This window comes from Gymnoscopelus braueri (assembly GCF_963280865.1).
Source record: "Gymnoscopelus braueri genome assembly, chromosome: 21".
Lineage (NCBI taxonomy): Eukaryota > Metazoa > Chordata > Actinopteri > Myctophiformes > Myctophidae > Gymnoscopelus > Gymnoscopelus braueri.
In genome coordinates this window covers 7,706,306-7,728,805 of record NC_137623.1, presented here as the reverse complement: position 1 = coordinate 7,728,805, position 22,500 = coordinate 7,706,306, and the positions used below count along the sequence as shown (strand labels likewise).

Genomic DNA, 22,500 nt, shown 5'->3' with positions numbered 1-22,500 from the left:
ATCGTTGGTGATACACGACGACGATAACTGTTCGTCATCCAGACTAAAGAAAATAGAAGTGGAGCTCTCCGTTTGTTTTTTATACCGTGTGAAAAAAACGTGTTTTTCCCTATTCTGGCCTAAAATGACACTTTCAAGCTTCTAGAGAACCGGAAACGGAATCTGCGTCATGAATCCGGAACCCAGTGAGTGTGAAGTAAACAGAAAGCGAAACTGATGATGAAAAATTCACAGAACAGCGCCATCCTAGATTAAACAATGAAAAGACAAAAGAACGCATACATGCGATCTTTTGAATTTTGGCAGTCAAGCGATGGATTTGAAAGAACGTATCAATGCGATCTTGGCAATCAATGTGTTAAGTAGCTTTGGATAAAAGCGTCTGCTAAATGACTGTAATGTAATGTAATGTGTAATGTGTGTGTGTGTGGTGGGCAGGTGTTCACAGCTATCTTCGCAGCAGAGATGGTGTCAAAGCTCATAGCGTTGGATCCATACAACTACTTCCAGATCGGGTGGAACATCTTCGACAGCATCATCGTATCTCTGAGCCTCATGGAGCTGGGTCTGAGCGACGTGGAGGGTCTGAGCGTGCTCCGATCCTTTAGACTGGTACGCGCACGCACGCACGCACGCACGCACGCACGCACGCACGCACGCACGCACGCACGCACGCACGCACGCACGCACGCACGCACGCACGCACCAAGGCCATTTGAAAATAGCCGATCTACAAGCTCACAATGTGTCACGATGCGACGCATTGTGAGCTTGTAGATCTGCTATTTTCAGAAGATTTTTATACATTTGAAAACTTGTGAAATGGGACATTCTGCATAATGAGTGCTTTCTACTTTGGTACTTTAAGTACATTTTGATACCAATACTTTTGTACTTTTTTACTCAAGTAAATTTTGAATTGCGGACCTTTACTTGTAACAGAGTATTTCTACATTGCAGTATTGATACTTTTACTTAAGTAAATAGTTTTAGAACTTTTTTCACCACTGACACACACACACACACACACACACACACACACACACACACACACACACACACACACACACACACACGCGCGCGGGCGCATTAACATTTTAGGACGAAGATTTTATGAATAACTTTCTTAATCCTTTGGGCCATTTTTAACTGTAAGCCTAGAGACGAAAATGTTCATCGATATAACGCAGCGCAACGTGTTGTGAGCTTGTAGATCGGCTATTTTCCGGTGCATAACACTTGGCATGCAACTATGGGAAAATCATGTTTTACTTGAATTCCGTAAACCTGACCTCTAAATGCCTAATCCTAACCATTACCCCAACCTGAAAAAAAAACTACAAAACTACAACAACAACTGTGTGTGTGTGTGTGTGTGTGTGTGTGTGTGTGTGTGTGTGTGTGTGTGTGTGTGTGTGTGTGTGTGTGTGTGTGTGTGTGTGTGTGTGTGTGTGTGTGTGTGTGTGTGTGTGTGTGTGTGAGTAGCTCAGAGTGTTTAAGTTGGCCAGGTCGTGGCCCACTCTCAACACGTTGATAAAAATCATCGGGAACTCGATGGGAGCCCTGGGGAACCTCACGGTGGTGCTGGCCATCATCGTTTTCATCTTCGCTGTGGTCGGCATGCAGCTCTTTGGGAAGAACTACCAGGTACTTTTATTCTGAAATACCATCCACTTTTATTCTGAAATACCAGCTACTTTTATTCTGAAACAAAATGACTATCAGTTACTTTTATCCTGGGGGAGAAAAAAAACAAGAAAAAATATAGCTGCAAGCAGCGATAACACAGGGCCAGGGATTGCAGAGAGAAGAAACTATAAGTAATATGCACAATAAGCCATAGAAACATAAAAGACTGAGCTTAACAAGGTCATGTTTTTTGCAATGCCACCTCTCACCCACCCTTACTAACCCTAACCTCAGTAAAACTATGCCTACCCCTAACCTCAAGAAACACTATGCATAAACCTAAGAATGCCAAATCAGGATCACCTCAACACGTCATCGGGGACAGGGATCGAACCAGTGACCTCCGGACTCACAGGCTGCCTCTCTTCTCATTGAGCTAGAGATATGATAGCCCTAGTAGTGTCTTTAGATATATATGTCTTTCCGTCCTGATGAACCAAGCCTTTGTTTTGCTAACTACTCTAGATCACTGGTTCCCTAACCATCTACGGATAGAGAAATTCTACGTCTCCTCGGAACAGAAACTAGTGAAAGTAGTCGATCTACAAGCTCACAAAACGTTGCTATCTGAAAAGCTGTGAGATTGTAGATCGGCTATTTTCACAATGAAGTATGTCATACATTGAAAAAACCTACTCTCAAATAAGCATTTCATGTTATCTTTAACAATTGCACATGTATTCATTGATACAGTCATGTTGTTTGCAATGCACTTTAAACTAAGTCTGCATGAAGTGAGGCTTGAACTGGCGACCTTGCGGTTGTAAGGCAGATGCTGTAGAGAGAAGCCATTGGACCAACAGACCTGAATTTGTTAAAAAGGAGCTCACACAGATGACACACGCAAATTGCTCAGAAATTCTGGGTTTAAGTGTTTTTCAAACTGCTCAATATGGTGGACAATCTAAGGGCGGAGCTTACTGGTCAAAGTGATAGATGTGTTCCTCATGAGTCAAGGCACAAGTGTAAGCAAGTTTTATGGCTGTCGGCCAAACGAGGCATGACTTTTGCCTGTTTATGTTTTGCATGTTCAAAAAATTGCTATAGCGCCCCCCTTTGGCCAATTGGAGTAAGATTGGTTTCAGTGATATTTGGAATGACCCTCTACATTACTGCAAAGTTTCAAAGAAATGTGAGTCTGCATGTGTGTGTTAGGGGCAGATGAATCATTTTCATCTCCTCCTGGGATTTTTGAGTAATCTGCACGAAACTTTTTGCATATGAACTTAGGACCTTTGCCGACAAAACGTTAGTGGAGGATTTTCCATAAGTGAAAAAATGAAGATTTTATGAGCCAATGAATGTTTTTCATATAATTCAAAATGGTGGGAGATCTAAACGTCAGAGGTCAAAGTGTGAAAGTTGTCAGGCATGAGGAGACGCATGTGTGAATCGAAGTTTCATGGCTGTAGGTCAAACAGGGCATGAGTTGTACCTGTTCAAAGTTGGCATTTTCAATTGAGTGCTATAGCGCCACCCTTTGACGAATGAGTGTGAGATTTATTTCTTGATAGTTTTTCATGACACACGACCATAAGGCAGAGTTTCGTAAAAAGCGACAGCACGGTTCAGCCAGAACTGCCAAAAACGGCAGAAGAAGAAGAAAAAGAAGAATAATGCCACTAACAAAACGGAGCCCTGCTCTGTAGAGCCTGGCCCCGTAAAAATGACACAGTCAAAATGTATCCCAGCTTGCGGCAAGCTAAACAATAAAAAACTGCAGTATTAAATATATGAAACCCCTTTGAACACTGTTTCAGAGACATAGCAAATGTCATTATTATTAATGAAGTTACTAATGAACTTTAAAATCTGTAGTTCATTTCTTTGGCCACCAAATTATTTTTTTTGTCTTTTTTAGCGTTGTTTAAAGCCACGCCCCTTTTCCCTAAAGCCTCGGCCCTTTTGCCTGACGGGGTATATATAAGAAATGAAGTGCACGCCCCCATTTTGAAGGAAATGGCTACATTCCTTAGGGTCTTCCTTGACCAGCTCCCTAAAGTAAGCTGGTAAAAAAACGTTTTGGGCAGCAGTCCTTATTTCTTGTGTCATGTACACAGACAGGAAGGGGAGTATCACTTATTTCCTTAAAGGACCAGTGAAATGACATTTTCGGTCATGTTATTTTGAAGTTTCAATCTGAAACTGGCCTCGCAACCAATCAGAAGGTTCCATCCCTTCAGGCTATGGCACGGTAGAATCTCACTCACGTGGTGCACAGTGTTAGTGTTTGTAGCCTGCAGGCGCACGCTGGCCAAGGGAGAGAGAGACGGCCACTGTGCAGAATGTTTGTTACCAAGTTGCTTATTTCTAACCTAAAATGTTTTCAGATTCATATTTTAGTGTGCAGATTATACAATGAGTAATACACCATCTGGATGTCATCTTGAATGAGGTTCAGAACGGAGTAGTTCTGTAATTAAAATCAGCTGTTTTTTGAGGAACGTGCAGCTATGGGAATCACACAGGTGAACGAAATCAAGATTAATTTATATTCATGAAAGTTGATCTATGTCATCATGCAGCACGTTTGTGTTCACAGGAAGTAATTAAGATTGGCTTTTTAGGGACTTTTGATATAAAAATACACCAAAAAAAACCTTGTTATGTATGCCCATATGATGACCACGGATATGCTCCAGAAGTGTGAAAAACATATTTTTCATTTCACCAGACCTTTAAAGCGGTTAAACTTAGCCTGATTATCAGCCTGAAGCTGTGTGGAGCTTCAGTCTGAAATTGGCTGCAGTGTCGACGATTGCAAGGGGGAGGGGATTCGAATTTTCCTAAACCAATCACAAGAGATCCACGGATCCGCCTACATGTGACGTCATCGCACAGCTTGTTTTAGCAGATATTCGCTGATTGTCGTATAGACCCACCCCCACCTCCGACTCTCATTGGACGGTACTGGAGGGTATCGAAGATATCCTATAGGCTCACATTTCAACACCAGACCAAGAGGCAGTCCGCTCAGAGAGTGGGCGGGGTCTATGGTTTGTAACCAGGCTAGGTTAAACTGGTTAAACATTAACCACTGGTTTTTAAGTGGTTAATGCATGTTTCAGTAATCCACATCTACAACGTAGCTAAGCAACTAAAGTTTTCAAATAAGTAGTGAAGTAAAAAGGACAATATGTTCCTTCTGACTTTTAGCCGAGTAGATGTATTCAGCATCGCAATACAGAAGAAACACTCGAGTAAAAAACAGTACGAGTACCTCGAAATTGTACTGGAGTTACTTTCCCACCGCTGGGTGTTTTTTTCATGAGTCATGATGATGTGTGTGTCTGTGTGTGTGTGTGTGCGTGTGTGTGTGTGTGTGTGTGTGTGGGAGACTGAGGCAGACCTGGAGCCATGATCTCCTGAGAGGAAGCACAGAGTGTCCCCGACTGACTCAGCGAAATGTCTTCTTCAGATGTGTGCTAATAAGACCAGCAGACAGACACCCCCCCCAGAGGAGCAAATGGGACACTTCTGTTCGGGAAACTATGTCACCCTATGGCACTGCTTCTCAAGCTGCGGTCCGGGGGCCCCTCGGGGGTCCCAGGGGGTCCTATAAGCTATATTAACTTAAATTAAGTCGATATAGCGTCATAATCAGTTTAACTGCTTTAATACATCGATAAACATCGTCTATTTTTCTTATTTTATTGTATTTTCTCTGTATGTAAAAAAAAAACATTAACACTACCGATATTGCATGGGGGTCCCTGGCACCAAACCTTTTCAGACGGGGGTCCGCGGCCAAATACAAAGTATTTCCAATTGTCTATACTTTAACTTCTACTCCACTACATCTCAGAGGCAAATATAATACTTTTACTCCACTACAATTATTTGAAAACTTTAGTTACTAGTTACTTGCAGATATAAATCATTACATTATAAAACATACATTAACCACTTTAGCCTATACCTAGGCTTTTGACCGATCTACAAGCTCACAATGCGTTGCATCGCGACGCGTTGTGAGCTTGTTGATCTGCTATTTTCAAACATTTTAGTATTTTTACTTTTGGTACTTTAAGTCAATTTTGACACCAATACGTTTGTACTTTTATTCAAGTTGTAGTATTGATACTTTGACTTAAGTAAAACATTTGAGTACGTTTTCCTCCACTGCCTACAACAGTTCAGAATGGAGATGTCACGGTGGGCAGGTGGGAGCTCGGGTGGCGCGTTTTTGTTTGTTTGTTTTCAATGGTAGTTGTCGTTAGCTACATTAACTTTAGCGCCAGCGCAATAGCCTTGCACCAGAGATGGGGTGAAAAAGGGACTCGTACTGTATATTGAATATATAAAACAGAGCAATGTAAATGTTCTAGGGTGTATATTCTTACAAGGGACAGTCGGTGGTGATGAGTCATGACGGCAATGTTAGAGCAGGACTCGCTGTCCTGTTCACTTAACCTGCTCTCACACAGAGACAGGCTACATTAAACCATTGAAACCGGGAAAGCATCTCTGTCATTTTACCCATTTTAGCTATGTAGCATAGCATAGCACATAGCATTGGTTAGCATAGCATAGCATTGGTTGGCTATTCAAAAATAGCGGATTTTCAAGCTCATAGCGCGTGACTTTTTGCCGCGCTATGGGCTTGTAGATCTGCAATTTGTTTTAAACATTTGTACATTTGTGCAAATCTTTGAATATATATATATATATATATATTTTTTTTTTTTCAATGCAAACATTTTTTAACTCAAGTCTTTTTGAGTTTTGAGCACCACTGATATAGCAGCATATAGGTTTTTCAGAAAGCGGTTAGTCTTTGGAACAACTTCTCAAAGTGGGGTCCGGGGACCCCCAGGGGTCCTTGGTTGGATACTAGGGGGGTCCCCAGCAAAATTAGTTAATATAGCTTCACAATCATTTTAAACACTTTAACCATATTTTATACTTTTGACTTTTGACTTTGACGAAAAAAAGCAGATGTACAAGCTCATAGCGTGGCACCAAGTGCCGCGCTATGAGTTTGTAGATCTGCTTTTTTTTTTTTCTCTTGAAAACGTGTGCAAATCTTTGAATATATATTTTTAAAGCGAACATTTGTAACTCAAACCTTTGCTTCTGGGGGGGGGGGGGGGGGTTCCTGGAACAACATATTTTGAGATGGGGGTCTGCGGCCAAATACATGTCATTTTGGGGGTCCTTGACATGAAACAGTTTGAGAACCACTGCTATTGGAAGACATTTTTGTAGAGTCGGCCTCAGGTTTGAATGGGTTAAGAATAGAGAGTGGGTCTTTATTAACACGTACGCTGCCGACACAGGCAGAGGAGAGGTCTATTTGTGGTGCCGAGGCGAGAGCTGTACCTGCTCTCTGGATACTGACATTGTTCTAGTACTGGGGGAGGTTACATCGTCAGTTTGGGGTGAGGTGAAGCGGTGTTAATTTTGACAGCAAAATGTTGATAGTGTAGTTTCAGTCATAATCTTTTGAACAAAATTCCATTCCATTAGTTTCTGTCATATTTTAGTCACCGGCAATGTTTTAGTGTTACTCTATTTTTAGTCAAAGTAGACTACTTTAGTTACTTGTTACTTTGCAGATATAAATTATGCAAGGGATAATGCATGGGGAGGTAGTCATTATTGAAATTTAAAGCCCGACAGGGCGAGGTGGTTAATCCCCCTGAAGGGCTTTAAATTTCAATAATGACTACCTCCCCATGCATTATCCCGCTTATTACACGGCTACTTAATAAATACATAAATACATTTACCCAAAAGTAACAACAAAACGAAGTATTTCCTTGCTTACGGCAATGAAAGTATTCCATAAGTATTGGGCTGGGCGGACAAGTTCGCCTCGGAAAACAAATGACAGAATAAAAAAAAGACTCGCCCCAAAACACACTCGCCCCCCATTCTATATACTGCCGATTTGCCTGTAATACCGCCGGATTTCCCCCCTGGGCGACTGTGTTTTGGGGCGAACGTTTTGGTATTTCCCCCGTTGTTGAGCGGCTTGAGCCACGATAAACAAGGAAGTGAAGTGGATCAAATAGAATCACTTTTCGGTTATTGCATCGTCTATTTCTCACTTCAAATGTTTTCAAAAACATTCTTGAGAGCAACGTTTAGTTGTAAATGACATTGGTTGTTTGTTTACATGGCTGTCATGTTGGATAAAGCATAAAGCAACGCAGGTTGATATGAGCAGGTGCTCTGAGTCTCTGATTACAGAGCGGTCCGTTATAGAGCTCATCGGTCATTATCAAGAAATAATGACCGATGACTGACCAATCAGAATCGAGCATTCAACCAAGCCGTGTAATAATACATTATAAAACATGCATTAACCACTTTAGCTCTGTTTTATACCTAGGCTGTTTGAAAATAGCCGGTCTACAAGCTCACAGCGCGTCGCATCGCAACGCGTTGTGAGCTTGTAGATCTGCTATTTTCAAACATTTTAATACTTTTACTTTTGGTACTTTAAGTACATTTTTATGCCAATACTTTTGTGCTTTTACTCAAGTAAATTTTGAATTCCGGACTTTTACTTGTAACGAAGTACCTCTACATTGCAGTATTGATACTTTTACTTAAGTAAAACATTTGGGTACTTTTCCCACCTCTAGTTTAGTTTTAGTCAACTAGGGTTAGGGTTGTGCAATATATTTTTGGCGAGCCTTGCTGGCGTCACAATGCCTGATTTAAATAGCCGATCTCCAAGCTCACAGACGCGTTGTGAGCATGTAGATCTGAATAAAATGACTTATCTCAGTTCTACTGGATCTCTTCTCCACTATAGTCTTAGTTTTAGTCTTTGATTGATTGATTTGTATTAGGTAAAATAATGTAAAACAACACAGTTACATTTATAATACTTTTGTCTAAAAGGTCCGACAAAAAAGTCCTTGCGGACTTGTTTCCGTTGAGGTCCTTGAATTAATTTCATAGACATATATAGTAGCAACCAAACAGTTCAAATATCAACATAAAAATACAGAGGAAAAAATACCACTATGTACAAAGAAAAAAGCACAAAAAAAAAAATATATATATATACAAAAAAAGGGGAGGGGGGTCGTCTGTCTACCGGGAAACTGGTACTACCTCCTCTTATGGCCTCCAGAAAGATGAGTTTTTAGGGCTGTTTTAAATGAGCCCAGCTAACTGCATTTTTTTAGGGATGGGGTTAGACTATTCATACCTTGGTGGCCATGCTTTTCCTTGGTTTTTAAATTGTTGACGAAATTGCCAATATATTTAGTCTTTGTCATCAAGGCTTTGTTTTTATTTAGTTATCCTCAGACGACGAACATTCATAGTTTTAGTCGACAACACTGGTGAGGGGGAGTGTCAGTTTGAAGGATCAGGAGAAGTGACCTGGTACAGCCTGGGGTTCCCAAAAACTGTTCCATCCCAGACAGATGTTTATTTATTTTGCACTTGGCCTATTTGCGGCCCCCCTCATGCCAGGGGGTCTGTGCGCCTGAGCATCGGCTTAACCCATTAAGACCTGAGGCTGATTCTACAAACACCTTTTAAATCGGTAGTTCTCAAACTTGTCCGTGCCGAGAACCGCCACATTGATACTGTATGTATTTGGCCGTGGACCCCCATCTGAAAATGTTTTGTGCCAGGGACCCCCAGAAGAGAAGATTTGTGTTAAAAAAAATCTAAATTAAGATTTTTAAAAAATAGCAGATGTATCGCTGTGAGCTTGTATATCTGCTAGTTTTGAGACCCACTGTTCTAAACCACTGTCATACATCCTAAGAGTTTTCTGAAAAAAACGTATGTTGCTAAATATATACAGTATATATAGCTACTATCTAAAATGACACAGATGCTTTCCTGGTTTTAACTCATTCACTGCCAAGGACGTAATTAACGTAATTCTTTCCAATTACCAATTCTGCCACGGACGTAATAAACATTTTTATTTTATTTTTTATTTTTTTATTTTTTTATAAAGGATCACACTGTTCTTCAACACGCGCAGTGACCATTTTCACCGTAACACACCCGGATACGGAAATAACGTCAATCCAAGATTTACAAACAGTGGGTCAGGACCCATTTTGTGGGTCACATGCATAGAGGTATAATATAACTAGAGGGCGGATTGCCCCGCCCCAAGCTATCATTTCAATGAATGTGCTCAGTGGCGTTTTGAAGCACCCGGAAACCTGCCGGAAGTAGAATTATTGGTTCGATTTTGTATCCCCATAGAGTTATGAGCATGCGCACTAGTGTCCTTTTAGCGTTCTACGGCAGCCCGTGTGTCAAGGATTGAACGCGATATATTTATTAAATACACTCGAGATGCATATTTATATGTAAATGCATATGTATGTATGTATAATATGTTTACATATTTATATGTATAAATATAAATATATGTCAGTATGTTTTGCGCGTGCATGTAGTTCTCCCCGCCTGCAGTTCCAGCTTTGGCCACTGGGGTGGCAGCTTCAATGTTTCTCAGCAACTCTGGGGGCTTGGTCACATGTAGGCCCATTTGTAAACACAGCTTATAGATCTGCTATTTTCACTAGTTTGGGTCCCATGCAGGGAGACATCAAATGTCTCTTTTGGGGTCTTCAGTTTGAGAACACTGCTGTAGATTATACATTGATATTTGCTGTATAGATGAAATGGAATTGGACTTAGATTTAAGCCCCTGGCTCACTGCCTGGCCCTGGTTGTCTGTCTGTTGCACATTTCATTATAGAACATATGATTTTCATACACATGTCCTCAATCAAATCATATGTGTGCCCCCCCCCCTCCCTCCCTCCCATTCGCCTGTACAGATGGAATGGAAGGCTTTTCTGAAATCAATGAAACACGCCGAGGCATTTATTTTCTTTATGCATAATCTTTAATCAATTAAAGCTGCAATCCGGGACTTATAAAGCTGCACTATGTAACTTTCCTCTTCTACCCCGGATTTGAACCCGGTCTCCTGCGTGCCTCAAGTGCTGGAACTTTTAGGATTGAGCTAGTTAGAGCCGTATATTCCCATATGGGAGTTTCCCAGGTTAGAATCTTACAGTTAAATGTACACCCTGCTACAATGTGAAACCCATGGATTGTGGCTTTATACAGCGTGGAGGGTTAATATGTAGATGGCGTGTTGTGCTTTAATTTGGCAGCAGTCCAACTCTGCTTTTATGCAAAACATTGATTGATCATTTAGCAAATTAACATTTAATATTTCTGTCTGTCTGTCTGTCTGTCTGTCTGTCTGTCTGTCTGTCTGTCTGTCTGTCTGTCTGTCTGTCTGTCTGTCTGTGTGTGTGTGTGTGTGTGTGTGTGTGTGTGTGTGTGTGTGTGTGTGTGTGTGTGTGTGTGTGTGTGTGTGTGTGTGTGTGTGTGTGTGTGTGTGTGTGTGTGTGTGTGTGTCTCTCTCTCTCTCTCTCCCCCTCCCTCCCTCCCTCCCTCTCTCTCTCTCTCTCTCCATCAGGACTGTGTGTGTAAGATCTCCAAGGACTGTGTTCTCCCCAGGTGGCACATGAAAGATTTCTTCCACAGTTTCCTCATCGTGTTCCGGGTCCTGTGTGGGGAGTGGATAGAGACCATGTGGGATTGCATGGAGGTGGCCGGTCAGCCCCTGTGCATCCTGGTCTTCATGCTGGTCATGGTCATCGGCAACCTGGTGGTGAGTACACACTTTTTTTGTTGAGGTGACTCTCCACCAAACAGACTACTTCAGACTACAACAGACTGCAACAGACTGGTAGTCTGTCGGCAAAAGTTAGCATTTAGTTCAGCATAAGCAGTCGGCCGATCTGCACATTGTTGTGCTAATGCCTTAGAGCTGGCGGATCTGCCCTGCAAGATTTTGCCAGTGTTGCCAGGTCTGCTTATTATAGGCGACTTTGGGCTTGTTTTCCTGTAAAGTCGCTTGTAAACATGCAGTTACAGGTTGCTTTTGTTTGGGCTTGTTTCTGAAGTGTAGTTGCTTATTTGGGCTGACTTTCAAGATTATTTTTGAAAAATAGCTGATATAATAGGGCTCAAGTGGTGAATCTGGTCGCTTCTTTTGGGCTTGTTTTCGTAGACCTGGTCGCTTGTTTCACTCACAGAATCTGGCAACACCGAAGCCAGCTCCGACCAAACCTTTACCCCTCCCTCTCTCCCCCCCTCTTCACTACCCCGTGGCTCTACCAGTCGGCCCAAAGACTGAACATGTTTCTCATAGTCAGGGTTGATAAAGGCCCGGATCTGACGGAACAACGTTATCCGACAACAAGTTGTCGGCAGCTTTCCAACGCCTCCTGCCGCCGAGTCAGGACTAAATCGATGCGGTGGAGAGCTGCCTTTACACACACTGTAACAAAGTCCACGTCAAAACGTATTTAATTTTAAAGAGGTGGTGCCATGGTTTTGCACTTTTTCTGTTTTTCATGTGTCTATGAGGTTGATAGAACTTCATTAAGCCCCCTGGTGGTGTTTTCATGGTGTTTTATGTCTTCTCTGACTATTTTGAGTTTCTACCTGGAGGCTGAAACCTTGAGGGTCAAACGTGCCAATAGAAAAACAGCCCTTTAGTGACATAAAAATATACCCTCCCCCTCATTATCATAACACAACAGGTGTGGGCATGAGGAGGAGGAGGAGGTACTAGGACAGGTGGATGGTGCTAAGGTGGTGGAGGAGGTACTAGGGTGAGAACCAGGTATACTTAATGAACTGGAGGCGTGTCCACATAAAAACATAATTTTAACAATTTAACAAAAGGAACGGCAGCCATTGTTGTTTGTGCGTTGTCTTTACTTCTTACTTTCGGTTTTAAAACGCTCTCAAACTTATTTTTTGAGGCACGGAATTTACTTTTAAGATATTGTTTGGATAGAATTTAGTTGTTTAACTTCATATATGTGGTCAATTAATCATGACGGAGCCTACTGTATTTAAAAAAAGAAAAATCAGAGAACCGGCAGGGGCGGGCAGTGACACGCATGTATCCGAATAAGGCAACCTATTTTGGGCATGGCCGTCTCAAAAGTCCTGTTGCGTCACATTAGTCTGGAGGTGGTAAACATGCACTGCTGATTGGCTGAAGGGGAACACTGCTGATTGGCTGAAAGGGTTGTCAGTCAACGGTATTACTCCCGCCCAACTCCAGCCCACAGCCAAAATTGCAGAATGGGCGATCATGCCAGACTCACTCCTGAAATAAATGACAAATGAGATTTCCGGAGGGAAAATCCAGGCTAGATGCTGCCAAATGAAGCCAATACGGAAGTCATGAAAACGCTGCAGTTCTCATTAATGAAGATAAGGTGGCGCCGTTTCCCCTCCGGCTGCAAGAGAATATTCATTCCATTGAAGTCAATGGTGACTTGACCTTTTCAAAAAGACGTTTTTTGTTTTTAATCGCTAGTTCCGAGTCTTCTTTCACACAGCATGACATGTATTTTTGTAAATGATGTTCCCATTCATTATTACAATTGATGATAAAGCTTGTGATTGGGTGCTAGTGAAGAAGACCCACCCTTCACTCCCCTTCCATCCAATAGCATTCGTTTTCCCCTCTCCTCTCCTCTCCTCTCCCCTCCTCTCCTCTCCTCTCTTCTCCTCTCCTCTCCTCTCCTCTCCTCTCCTCTCCTCTCCTCTCCTCTCCTCTCCTCTCCTCTCCACGGTAATGGTCTTAGGCAGGGAGTCAAGTTCGGGCCTCAGGATATTTTGTTCTCTCTCCTGTCTATTATTTGCGGTTAGCCTCCATACTTTGGACCATCACCAGGTGATAACGAGAGGCCCCACCTCAGGGCCGCCTGGGCCCCCTGGGCCCCCAAAAATGGAGCATTATCCTAGTGGTTCAGACACGGAAGGCAAACCTGCCCCACACACACACACACACTGCAATCACATACAGCTAGTGAAAAGTATAGATATACTCCCGGTCAAATATTACTCCACTACAAGTGAAAGTTGCTCTGTCCAATTCGTACTTGAATTAAAGTACTGGCGTACTAGCTTTTCCAAAATACTCAAGTATGCAAAAGTACAGTGACATTTTTGATAATTGTTCAAGATTTAAGTGAATTTTTTTTTTTTACATAATATGTAAATAATATGACATAACATGAATATTTTGAGGGACGGGAGTCCGCGGCCAAATACACACCATTGTGGTGGTCCTTGACAGTGGTGGAAAAAGTACTGAATTGTTTTAATCAAGTAAAAGTATCAATGCCACAATGTAGAAGTACTCTGTTACAAGTAAAAGGCCAGTGTTAAAAATGTTACTTGAGTAAAAGTACACACGTATTGGCATCAAAATATACTTAAAGTACCAAAAGTAAAAGTACAAAAATGTTTGAAAATAGCAGATCTACAAGCTCACAACGTATCGCATCGCGACGCGTTGTGAGCTTGTGAGCTTGTAGATCTGCTATTTTCAAAAAGCCTACGTATAAAATAGGGCTAAAGTGGTTAATGTATGTTTTACAATATAATAATTTATATATGCAAAGTAACTAGTAACTAAGGTTTTCAAATAATTGTAGTGGAGTAAAAGTATAGTATTTACCTCTGAGATGTAGTGGAGTAGAAGTAAAAGTACTGCAAGTGGGAAATAATCCAGTAAATAAAAATTCCTCAAAAGCGTACCTAAGTACAGTATGTGAGTAAATGTACTTAGTTACTTTACACCACTGGTTCTTGGCATTGTTCGAGAACCTTCCAAACCGAACAAGCAGCGCCACAGAACCACGACAACGTCCTTGTTAGCTCAATGTTGTTGTTGTCAGATCAACACAGCTGGGGCGAAAGGACAGATTTAGGACACGTTTTAGCTGCTACGTCCGATAACTTCACATCACGCCTCCGCAATGGAAACCTCGTATGTCCAAAACTGTTACTTTTTCAGGAAATTGTCGTCGTTGTTCAGTCTCAAAGCTCTTTGTTGATACTTTTCCGTTGGTTCAGTGTTTGTCACGTGCCCTCCGGCAGTGGATGGGCCACGTGCACTCTCCTGGCGGGGTGACGTGGACTCTGTGTGTCTGTGTGGACTCACATTTTGGTTTAATCCTCGGAGCCAGCGGTCTAATGTCGCACAATGTATGTGTGTGTGTGTGTGTGTGTGTGTGTGTGTGTGTGTGTGTGTGTGTGTGTGTGTGCGTGTGCGTGTGCGTGTGCGTGTGTGTGCGTGCGTGTGCGTGTGTGTGTGTGTGTGTGCGTGTGTGTGAGTGAGCGCGTGTGCTCTCACCTGCGTAAGCATCCATGTTTTCACCGGCAGATAAAGTAGAGATGAGGGTGCTATCCCTTATCTGTCTCAGACACACACACACACACACACACACACACACACACACACACACACACACACACACACACACACACACACGCGCGTGCGCGCGTGTGCACACACACACAGCATCTGCACACACACACAGCATCTGCCTCCATTAGAGACAAGCGATGTGCGTGCGTGTGCGTGCCTGCGTGTGTGTGTCAGAGACACATGGTGTATTTCGGTTGGTTCAGATTGGCGTGAGGCGAGCAGGACGGCTGAATTGACAGTTTTCTTTCGGCATATATGGTGGCGCGTCGTTACTGCTCGTTCCGCGCGTGTTCTCGCTATTTCGGGGGCTCGCCCGTATGCCTGTGTGTGTGTGTGTGTGTGAGGGGGGAGGGGGGAGGGGTGCATGTCACTGGCCACAGGCTAAATCCATAGACTTTTTTTTAACATCACTTCATATAAGAACTGTGTTCCATAAATAAATGAGTCTGGTGATTTTACTCATATGGTTATGAAGCATCAACCGACGGTGAAAAGGTACTAATTCATCCAAAGAGTATAAGAAAATAAAAAGGTCACTTACAAATCGACTGCAATTCTCAGGCTTAAAAAATACCTTAAGACTACAACTCCCTTTACTCGTGCTTCCGGATCACGGCACTACCGTCCGCGTTGTGTTGCACTGTATTTGATTTCTTACTTCCATAGAGTTAGAAATAATAGAGAGGGCACCGGAAATCCCTGCTCATCCACTTGCATTGAGTTGCTCACCCACAGCGCATGGGCCGAAATAACTCCTTCTTCCGGGTTGGGACATGTGACGGACGGGGGCCTATTTGAGGCTTCTGTGACACGTCTTGCGTCACCTCCATGCGCAACCCTGTGCGCAAACTCGTGAGTCGAGCCCATTGGTCGAAACCGTTTTCGCTCGTTCGTGACAGTGGCCTCAGGCCGTTTTAAGCTGCAGTACCTATGAATGGCCAGCATGTCCAATGCGCTTCAATGCAACCTCTGGGTTCTGGGGGCTTGGTTACCTCCTGTAGGAGAGTATAGCGTTGTCAGTTCTCATTCATCAAACTAACTAAATAATAACACACAATGATAACTAACGTCGCCCAATTCGAAGGCCATTTATTTAGAATGGAGAAAATAACTTTGTGATCCAAGGGGATAACTTAGGTGATGTCAGACTTCCGTTTTTGGTTTGTTTTAGTTTTACAATGGTGTGTTAAGGAAGATGTAGTTTTGTGGTGGTGTATCATGGGATATGTAGTTTAACAGTGGTGCATTATGGAAGATGTAGTTTAACAGTGGTGCATGATGGGAGATGTAGTTTAACAGTGGTGTATTATGGCAGATGTAGTTTTGTGGTGGTGTATTATGTGATATGTAGTTTAACAGTGGTGTATTATGGTAGTTGTAGTTTACAGTGTTGTATCGTGTTGTATTTCGTTACTAGCCTCGCGTAGCCAGACTATATCACTGCGTGGATATGAGTCTGGTGCTTCTATGAGGACGTTTTTTTTCCCAAGGGGGCGGGATCAAAACAATGACTCTCGACCTAATTGGTTAGACCTACAAACCAACTACCAATTACAGTCTCCCATATTTGAATACTGGGCCCTGATTGGTCACCCCAGACTTCTGAAGCAGGAAATGGATTCACAACGGAGCGGTGCCAGACCCAAATCGCAGAGGGCAATTTGTTTTTGCACTGGCAGATTGGTCTGGTCCCAGCCTAGTTTGTTACAGTGGTGTATTGTGGTAGTTATAGTTTTACAGTGGTGCATTCTGGATGCTGTAGTTTTTCAGTGGTGTGTTATGCTTTTTTGTAGTCTTTACAGTGTTGTATTGTGGTAGTATATATATTGTTTAGTTTACAATGGTATATTGTGATAGTAGTTTACAGTGTTGTATTGTGGTAGTAATGTACAGTGTGTATAGTATAATGTAGAGTGTTGTATTGTGGTAGAATCATTTACAGTGTGTATGGTGGTAGTATAATGTACGGTGTTGTGTTGTGGTAATATAATGTATAATGTACAGTGTTGTGTTGTGGTAATATAATGTATAATGTACAGTGTTGTGTTTCATTGTTCTCTGTGGAACACCTGCAGGTAAACAGATGGAGCTGAACTCGATGTTTTCATCTGTGAAGACAAATGAACACTACAGAAACATGAACACGAACACGAACACACACACACACACACACACACACACACACACAAACACACACACACACACACACACACACACACACACACACGCCATGCACAAAACACACGCTCACAAAGGCATGTGAGCACTGGCAAGCATGCACACACACACGCACACGCGCACACACACACACACACACACACACACACACACACACACACACACACACACACACACACACACACACGCACACGCACACACCCGCTGTGTAGGATTTCCTGTCCTCATTCTCTCATACTCTTTACATGGCCCCCTCTCTCTCTCTCTCTCTCTCTCTCTCTCTCTCTCTCTCTCTCTCTCTCTCTCTCTCTCTCTCTCTCTCTCTCTCTCTCTCTCTCTCTCTCTCTCTCTCTCTCTCTCTCTCTCTCTCTGTGTCTCGTGTTGAGTCTGTATTCTATTTTTCTCTCTGTCTTCCTTCTACATTTCTCCTCTAGATTTCCAGGTTACCTCGTGCGTGCGTGCGTGTGTGTGTGTGTGTGTGTGTGTGTGTGTGTGTGTGTGTGTGTGTGTGTGTGTGTGTGTGTGTGTGTGTGTGTGTGTGTGTGTGTGTGTGTGTGTGTGTGTGTGTGTGTGTGTGTGTGTGTGTGTGTGTGTGCACACGTGATTTTCTTGACCAGGAGGGTGTTCCTCTGACCTAACTAAATGGTTCACTTTACTTAAATTAGCCTAACGGGGGCTTGGGTGGGACCGGAGTACTGCACACACAGACACACACACTCACACGCACGCACACACGCACACGCACACGCACACGCGCACGCGCACACACATGCACACTCGTACACACGTACAAGTTATAGCTCTCATGCCAATAGTCAGAAAGACAGACAGACAGACAGACAGACAGACAGACAGACAGACCGGTAGTCATGGTAACATACTTTGTTGTTCCGGCTATTGGTTTATTGACCGCGGCAGAGCAGCAAGGTCATTGGCTGGTATGTTCAGGGCATGTTGTCATGTTAGCCAATCAACACTATTGATCTACTGGTTGGAGCAGCAGGGCATGACACACAGACACACACACATGCGCACGTGTGCGTGCGCATGCATGTGTGCGCGCGTGTGTTTGTGCTGGTGTGCAATTGAAAAAGGATTCCCTTAACTGAGCATCTAATGAGGCCAACATGTCTCATCAGTTCGTAGTGACTCTTAATGAATGCATAAAATTAAATTGTATATTATTGTCTCCGCCAGGCCGAAAACTATGTTTTGCACCCTGTCAATCCGCCCGTGTGTGTGTGTGTCCGTCCGTCTGTCGACAGCTAATCACTGGCACCGTTGGCCTGATCGACGTGAAACTGTGCACACACACTCCCTGGATGCCAGTGCAGAACCTCTGCCCCAAATGTTTCACATGGGCCTGTTATAGCGCCACCAGGAGGCAGATTTTTGTCAACGAAATGCCTCAAATCATGAACACAGCTTGTAATTTCCGTGATATTTTGCATGCACATTTTCACAGGTAAAATGCCACTTTACATTTTTCAAATCAGCCACATGGTGGCGCTATAGCAGGCCGATTCGTGTTTTTACCTACAACTGCACCGATCTGTGTAAAACTTTGTATGTGCACTCTCTAGAGGCCAAGGAAAAACCTTTGCCCTGCATTTTTCACATCTGCCTTTTTTAGCGCCAACAGGAACTTATGTTTAACATTTTGTACAATATATATTTTGGGGGTCCCTGATTCATCGCTCTCTCAGCTAAGGAGTCCTCAACCTGAGAAACGTTGAAGACCCCTGGTTTAGTTGAGTTCTAAGGTTCCATAATACACACTTTTTTTCAGAAAAATACTTTCCACAAAATACTTTATGCTTTCAGTCGCTAGTTTAAAATGATCATGATATGCATTGTAAATATGCCCCCATTAATTGTAAAATTGATGATTAGGTAGGGTATGCTTCTAGGGCTTCTACTGGCTCTACTTAATAGTGAAGATCGCTGCCCGTCCAGCCAATAGCATTTGTTTCTGGTTGCTTTTCGGGACCGGAAATTCTGAATAAACCAATGGGTGACGTCACGACCCACTTCCATATGCATTTCAACAGTCTATGGCAACGCGACGTGTTGTGAGCTTAGATTGGCTATTTTTGGCGAATGTTCCCCCCAGAATCGTGACACTGGGGTTCAAGTAGTTAAATTCCTGAATGGACTGCCAGGCCACCTGTGACCTCAATCCTCTTCTGGGTCACTCAGAGCCTGGGTCACTCAGCGCCTGGGTCACTCAGAGCCTGGGTCACTCAGACCAGGTGCGTCTTACTGTCCCGTGAGTCCAGCTGAAGCAAAATGGTGATTGTGCGTTTTTTTTTTCCTGCGGAATAGCCTCTGCCCTTCCAGCCTGCACGTCACGTCACAGGTCCAAGCTTTTACAGCAAAAAAACATCACTTTAGCCCTATTAAAAAGAAAGAAAATAGTGAAAATCGCAATCTACAAGCAGATCTACGACGATACGTGAGCTTATTCGTGAAATTACAAATTTTACAAATGTTTTGAAACTTTCTGAAAATCTTTTGAGAATATTTAGATGTTTGTTAGTTTTTTCCTTATTTTTATTACATTTTTTACTTGTGGCACATAAATACAATGGGCCTGTGCCCCAAAATCGGACCGTGACCCAGTGTTTGGGAAACACTGTGTGGCACTTTGGTTCAACTGTGTGTGTTTTAAACATACTTTATGACAAACAATTGACTTGACCTGACTTATGTAACAACCACTGATATTGACTGACCTACACAGTGTGTGTGTGTGTGTGTGTGTGTGTGTGTGTGTGTGTGTGTGTGCGTGTGCGTGTGCGTGTGAGTGTGTGCATGTGCGTGTTTGTGTGTCATTATGTATTTGCATGTGTTACCATGTGTCTATGTGGGTTGTGGTCTGTGCCTTTAGGCTGTTGTGTACTTTTACTCAAGTAGTTGTACTTATAACAGAGTATTTCCACATTGTTGCCACCACTGGTTAAACTGGTAACCGGAACGGTTGGCACCATTTATAACCATATTGAATATAAAATGTATTGCATGTATATTTGTGTGTGTTTGCGTGTGTGTGTATTACCTATTACGGCGCCGTTAGCCTCGCTTGGCTTCACGCTGCTGAGACGTTTCAGTTTCATGGCTTTGTCGTCGTTACGCTTCTGTCTGCGATGTTTCAACTTCCCGTTGAAGTACTCCACCACCTGCGCACACACACACGCACGCGCGCACGCACGCACGTGCGCACACACACACACACACACACACACACACACACACACACACACACACACACACACACACACACACACACACACACACACACACACACACACACACACACACACTAGGGCATTCACAGAATAGTCGAATATTCAAATATTCTAATATCAAAGGTCGATTATTCAGTTATTATTTTTAATATTATAATTTTTCTAATTTTGATTGTAATTTTTTTAGATTTTGTTTTATTTATTTTTTGCAGGGGCTTCTCTACCGCAGACAAGCAGCTGTGAGCTCTGGTGTTGGTAGTTCTCCTAATCCATTCATGGTTGATTGTTGTCAAGTCATTTCATACTGTATGTGACGTTGTGCCTTCACTCAATGTAGGTAGTGGTGCGCTGAAACAGCAGCACGCATGCCAGAAAGATGCCTTTTAACGACCGGACCGAAGGATGGAACTGTGGTTGTTGTTGAACATAATTGTAGATAGGATAGGCTTGAACAATCATTTTCTGACTTATTCCAAGTTAAATGAACTGAATTAATAAGTTTGCTACGTTTCTTTTCAACCAGAGCCATGGCAAAACAGAGCAGAGCAGCAGCAACGCATGTTATGCTATGCTTCGTCGTAGAAGAGTGTCGTACCGAAAATAGCAGATCTATAAGCTCACAACGCGTCCATCCGTGAGGCAATGTGCAGTTGTAGATCTGCTATGCCTGGACCAGCTGATTTGGGTTTAGACCAATCAGAACGCACAGCTGGCTTTCCCAGCCCCCCTATTAGTTAACCCTTTAATCGCTGATTGTTTTAAAGGCTTGCAACGCAGCATTTTAATGATAAAGGCTCGTTTGTATTGGATGAAAAAAATATATATTTCACCGTCGAATAATCGAATATTTGACTACTTTTAGGTCGAATAAGTCGAGTGCTAAAAATCACTATTCGTGAATGCCCTAACACACACACGCACGCACGCACACACACACACACACACACACACACACACACACACACACACACACACACACACACACACACACACACACACACACACACACGGACACACAACAAGTACATTTAATAAGTCACATACTTGGATTGGTCACCGATTTCAGTGTAACATTGGCTAATCAGTTTTTTCATGATCCACAGTGTTAGTGGTTCTCAAACATGTTCATGTCAGGACCCCCAAATGAATATGTATTTGTTCACGGACCTCCATCTGATAGTACTTTGTGCCAGAGGGAACCCCAGACAAGATTTATGTTTCAAACGTTTAACGTTTCTACACAATTTATTTCAAGATCACACAAAATAAGCCTTTATGATGTAATCCCCTTCCTGCAGTCTGAAGGTGTAATTCTAACCCTTTAATGATGCCATTTGTACTTAACTAGTTAACCCATCCATGTCACAGCTGTGTGCGTGTGCGTCTGTTTGTGTGTGTGTGTGTGTGTGTGTGTGTGTGTGTGTGTGTGTGTGTGTGTGTGTGTGTGTGTGTGTGTGTGTGTGTGTGTGTGTGTGTGTGTGTGTGTGTGTGTGTGTGTGGATAGACACAGTAATTAGGGAACAGAGACAGGAAGCTGCTACTTGATCTACCTGACCTAGACACCTTGTCTCTCGCTCGCGCGGTTTGCGGTTTAAGGTGAAGCTAATCTGTCTAAGAGCAGAACTCCGAATTATTCAACAGCTTGTCAAACAGTGGCTCAGACATTATTCATCACACACTGTGTGTGTGTGTGTGTGTGTGTGTGTGTGTGTGTGTGTGTGTGTGTGTGTGTGTGTGTGTGTGTGTGTGTGTGTGACATTATTAATCGCACACTGAATCCTCAACCCACTGTGATGTCACTGTGACGTCACTGTGATGTCATCATCTTATGTCATGATGCAACGCAATGGTTCTCAAGGGTGGGGTCCAACAGGCACACGCGCTCACATGCATGCACACACACACACACACACACACACACACACACACACACACACACACACACACACACACACACACACACACACACACACACACACACACACACACACACACACACGCACGTGCATGGAGCAGCCGGCTTGTGTTCTCTGTGGTCAGATCTGGTGACCAATCAGAACAAATGGTGCTTATGGCATGTCATACGTTTGTGGGATGTGAACCTGTGACCTTTAGGTTTACGAAACACAG

The 22,500-nt window shown here is 43.0% G+C and overlaps 1 protein-coding gene across 1 annotated transcript in view; it reads left to right on the top strand.

The window, feature by feature from the left end:
• Window positions 1–22,500, top strand: part of LOC308077528 (sodium channel protein type 3 subunit alpha-like) — a gene marked incomplete at both ends in the record, with an annotated part of 152,644 nt that overhangs the window by 57,697 nt on the left and 72,447 nt on the right. The window contains 3 exon segments of the mRNA XM_080418276.1: window positions 439–612; window positions 1,486–1,647; window positions 11,120–11,314. Coding sequence (XP_080274402.1) covers window positions 439–612; window positions 1,486–1,647; window positions 11,120–11,314 — 531 coding nt within the window.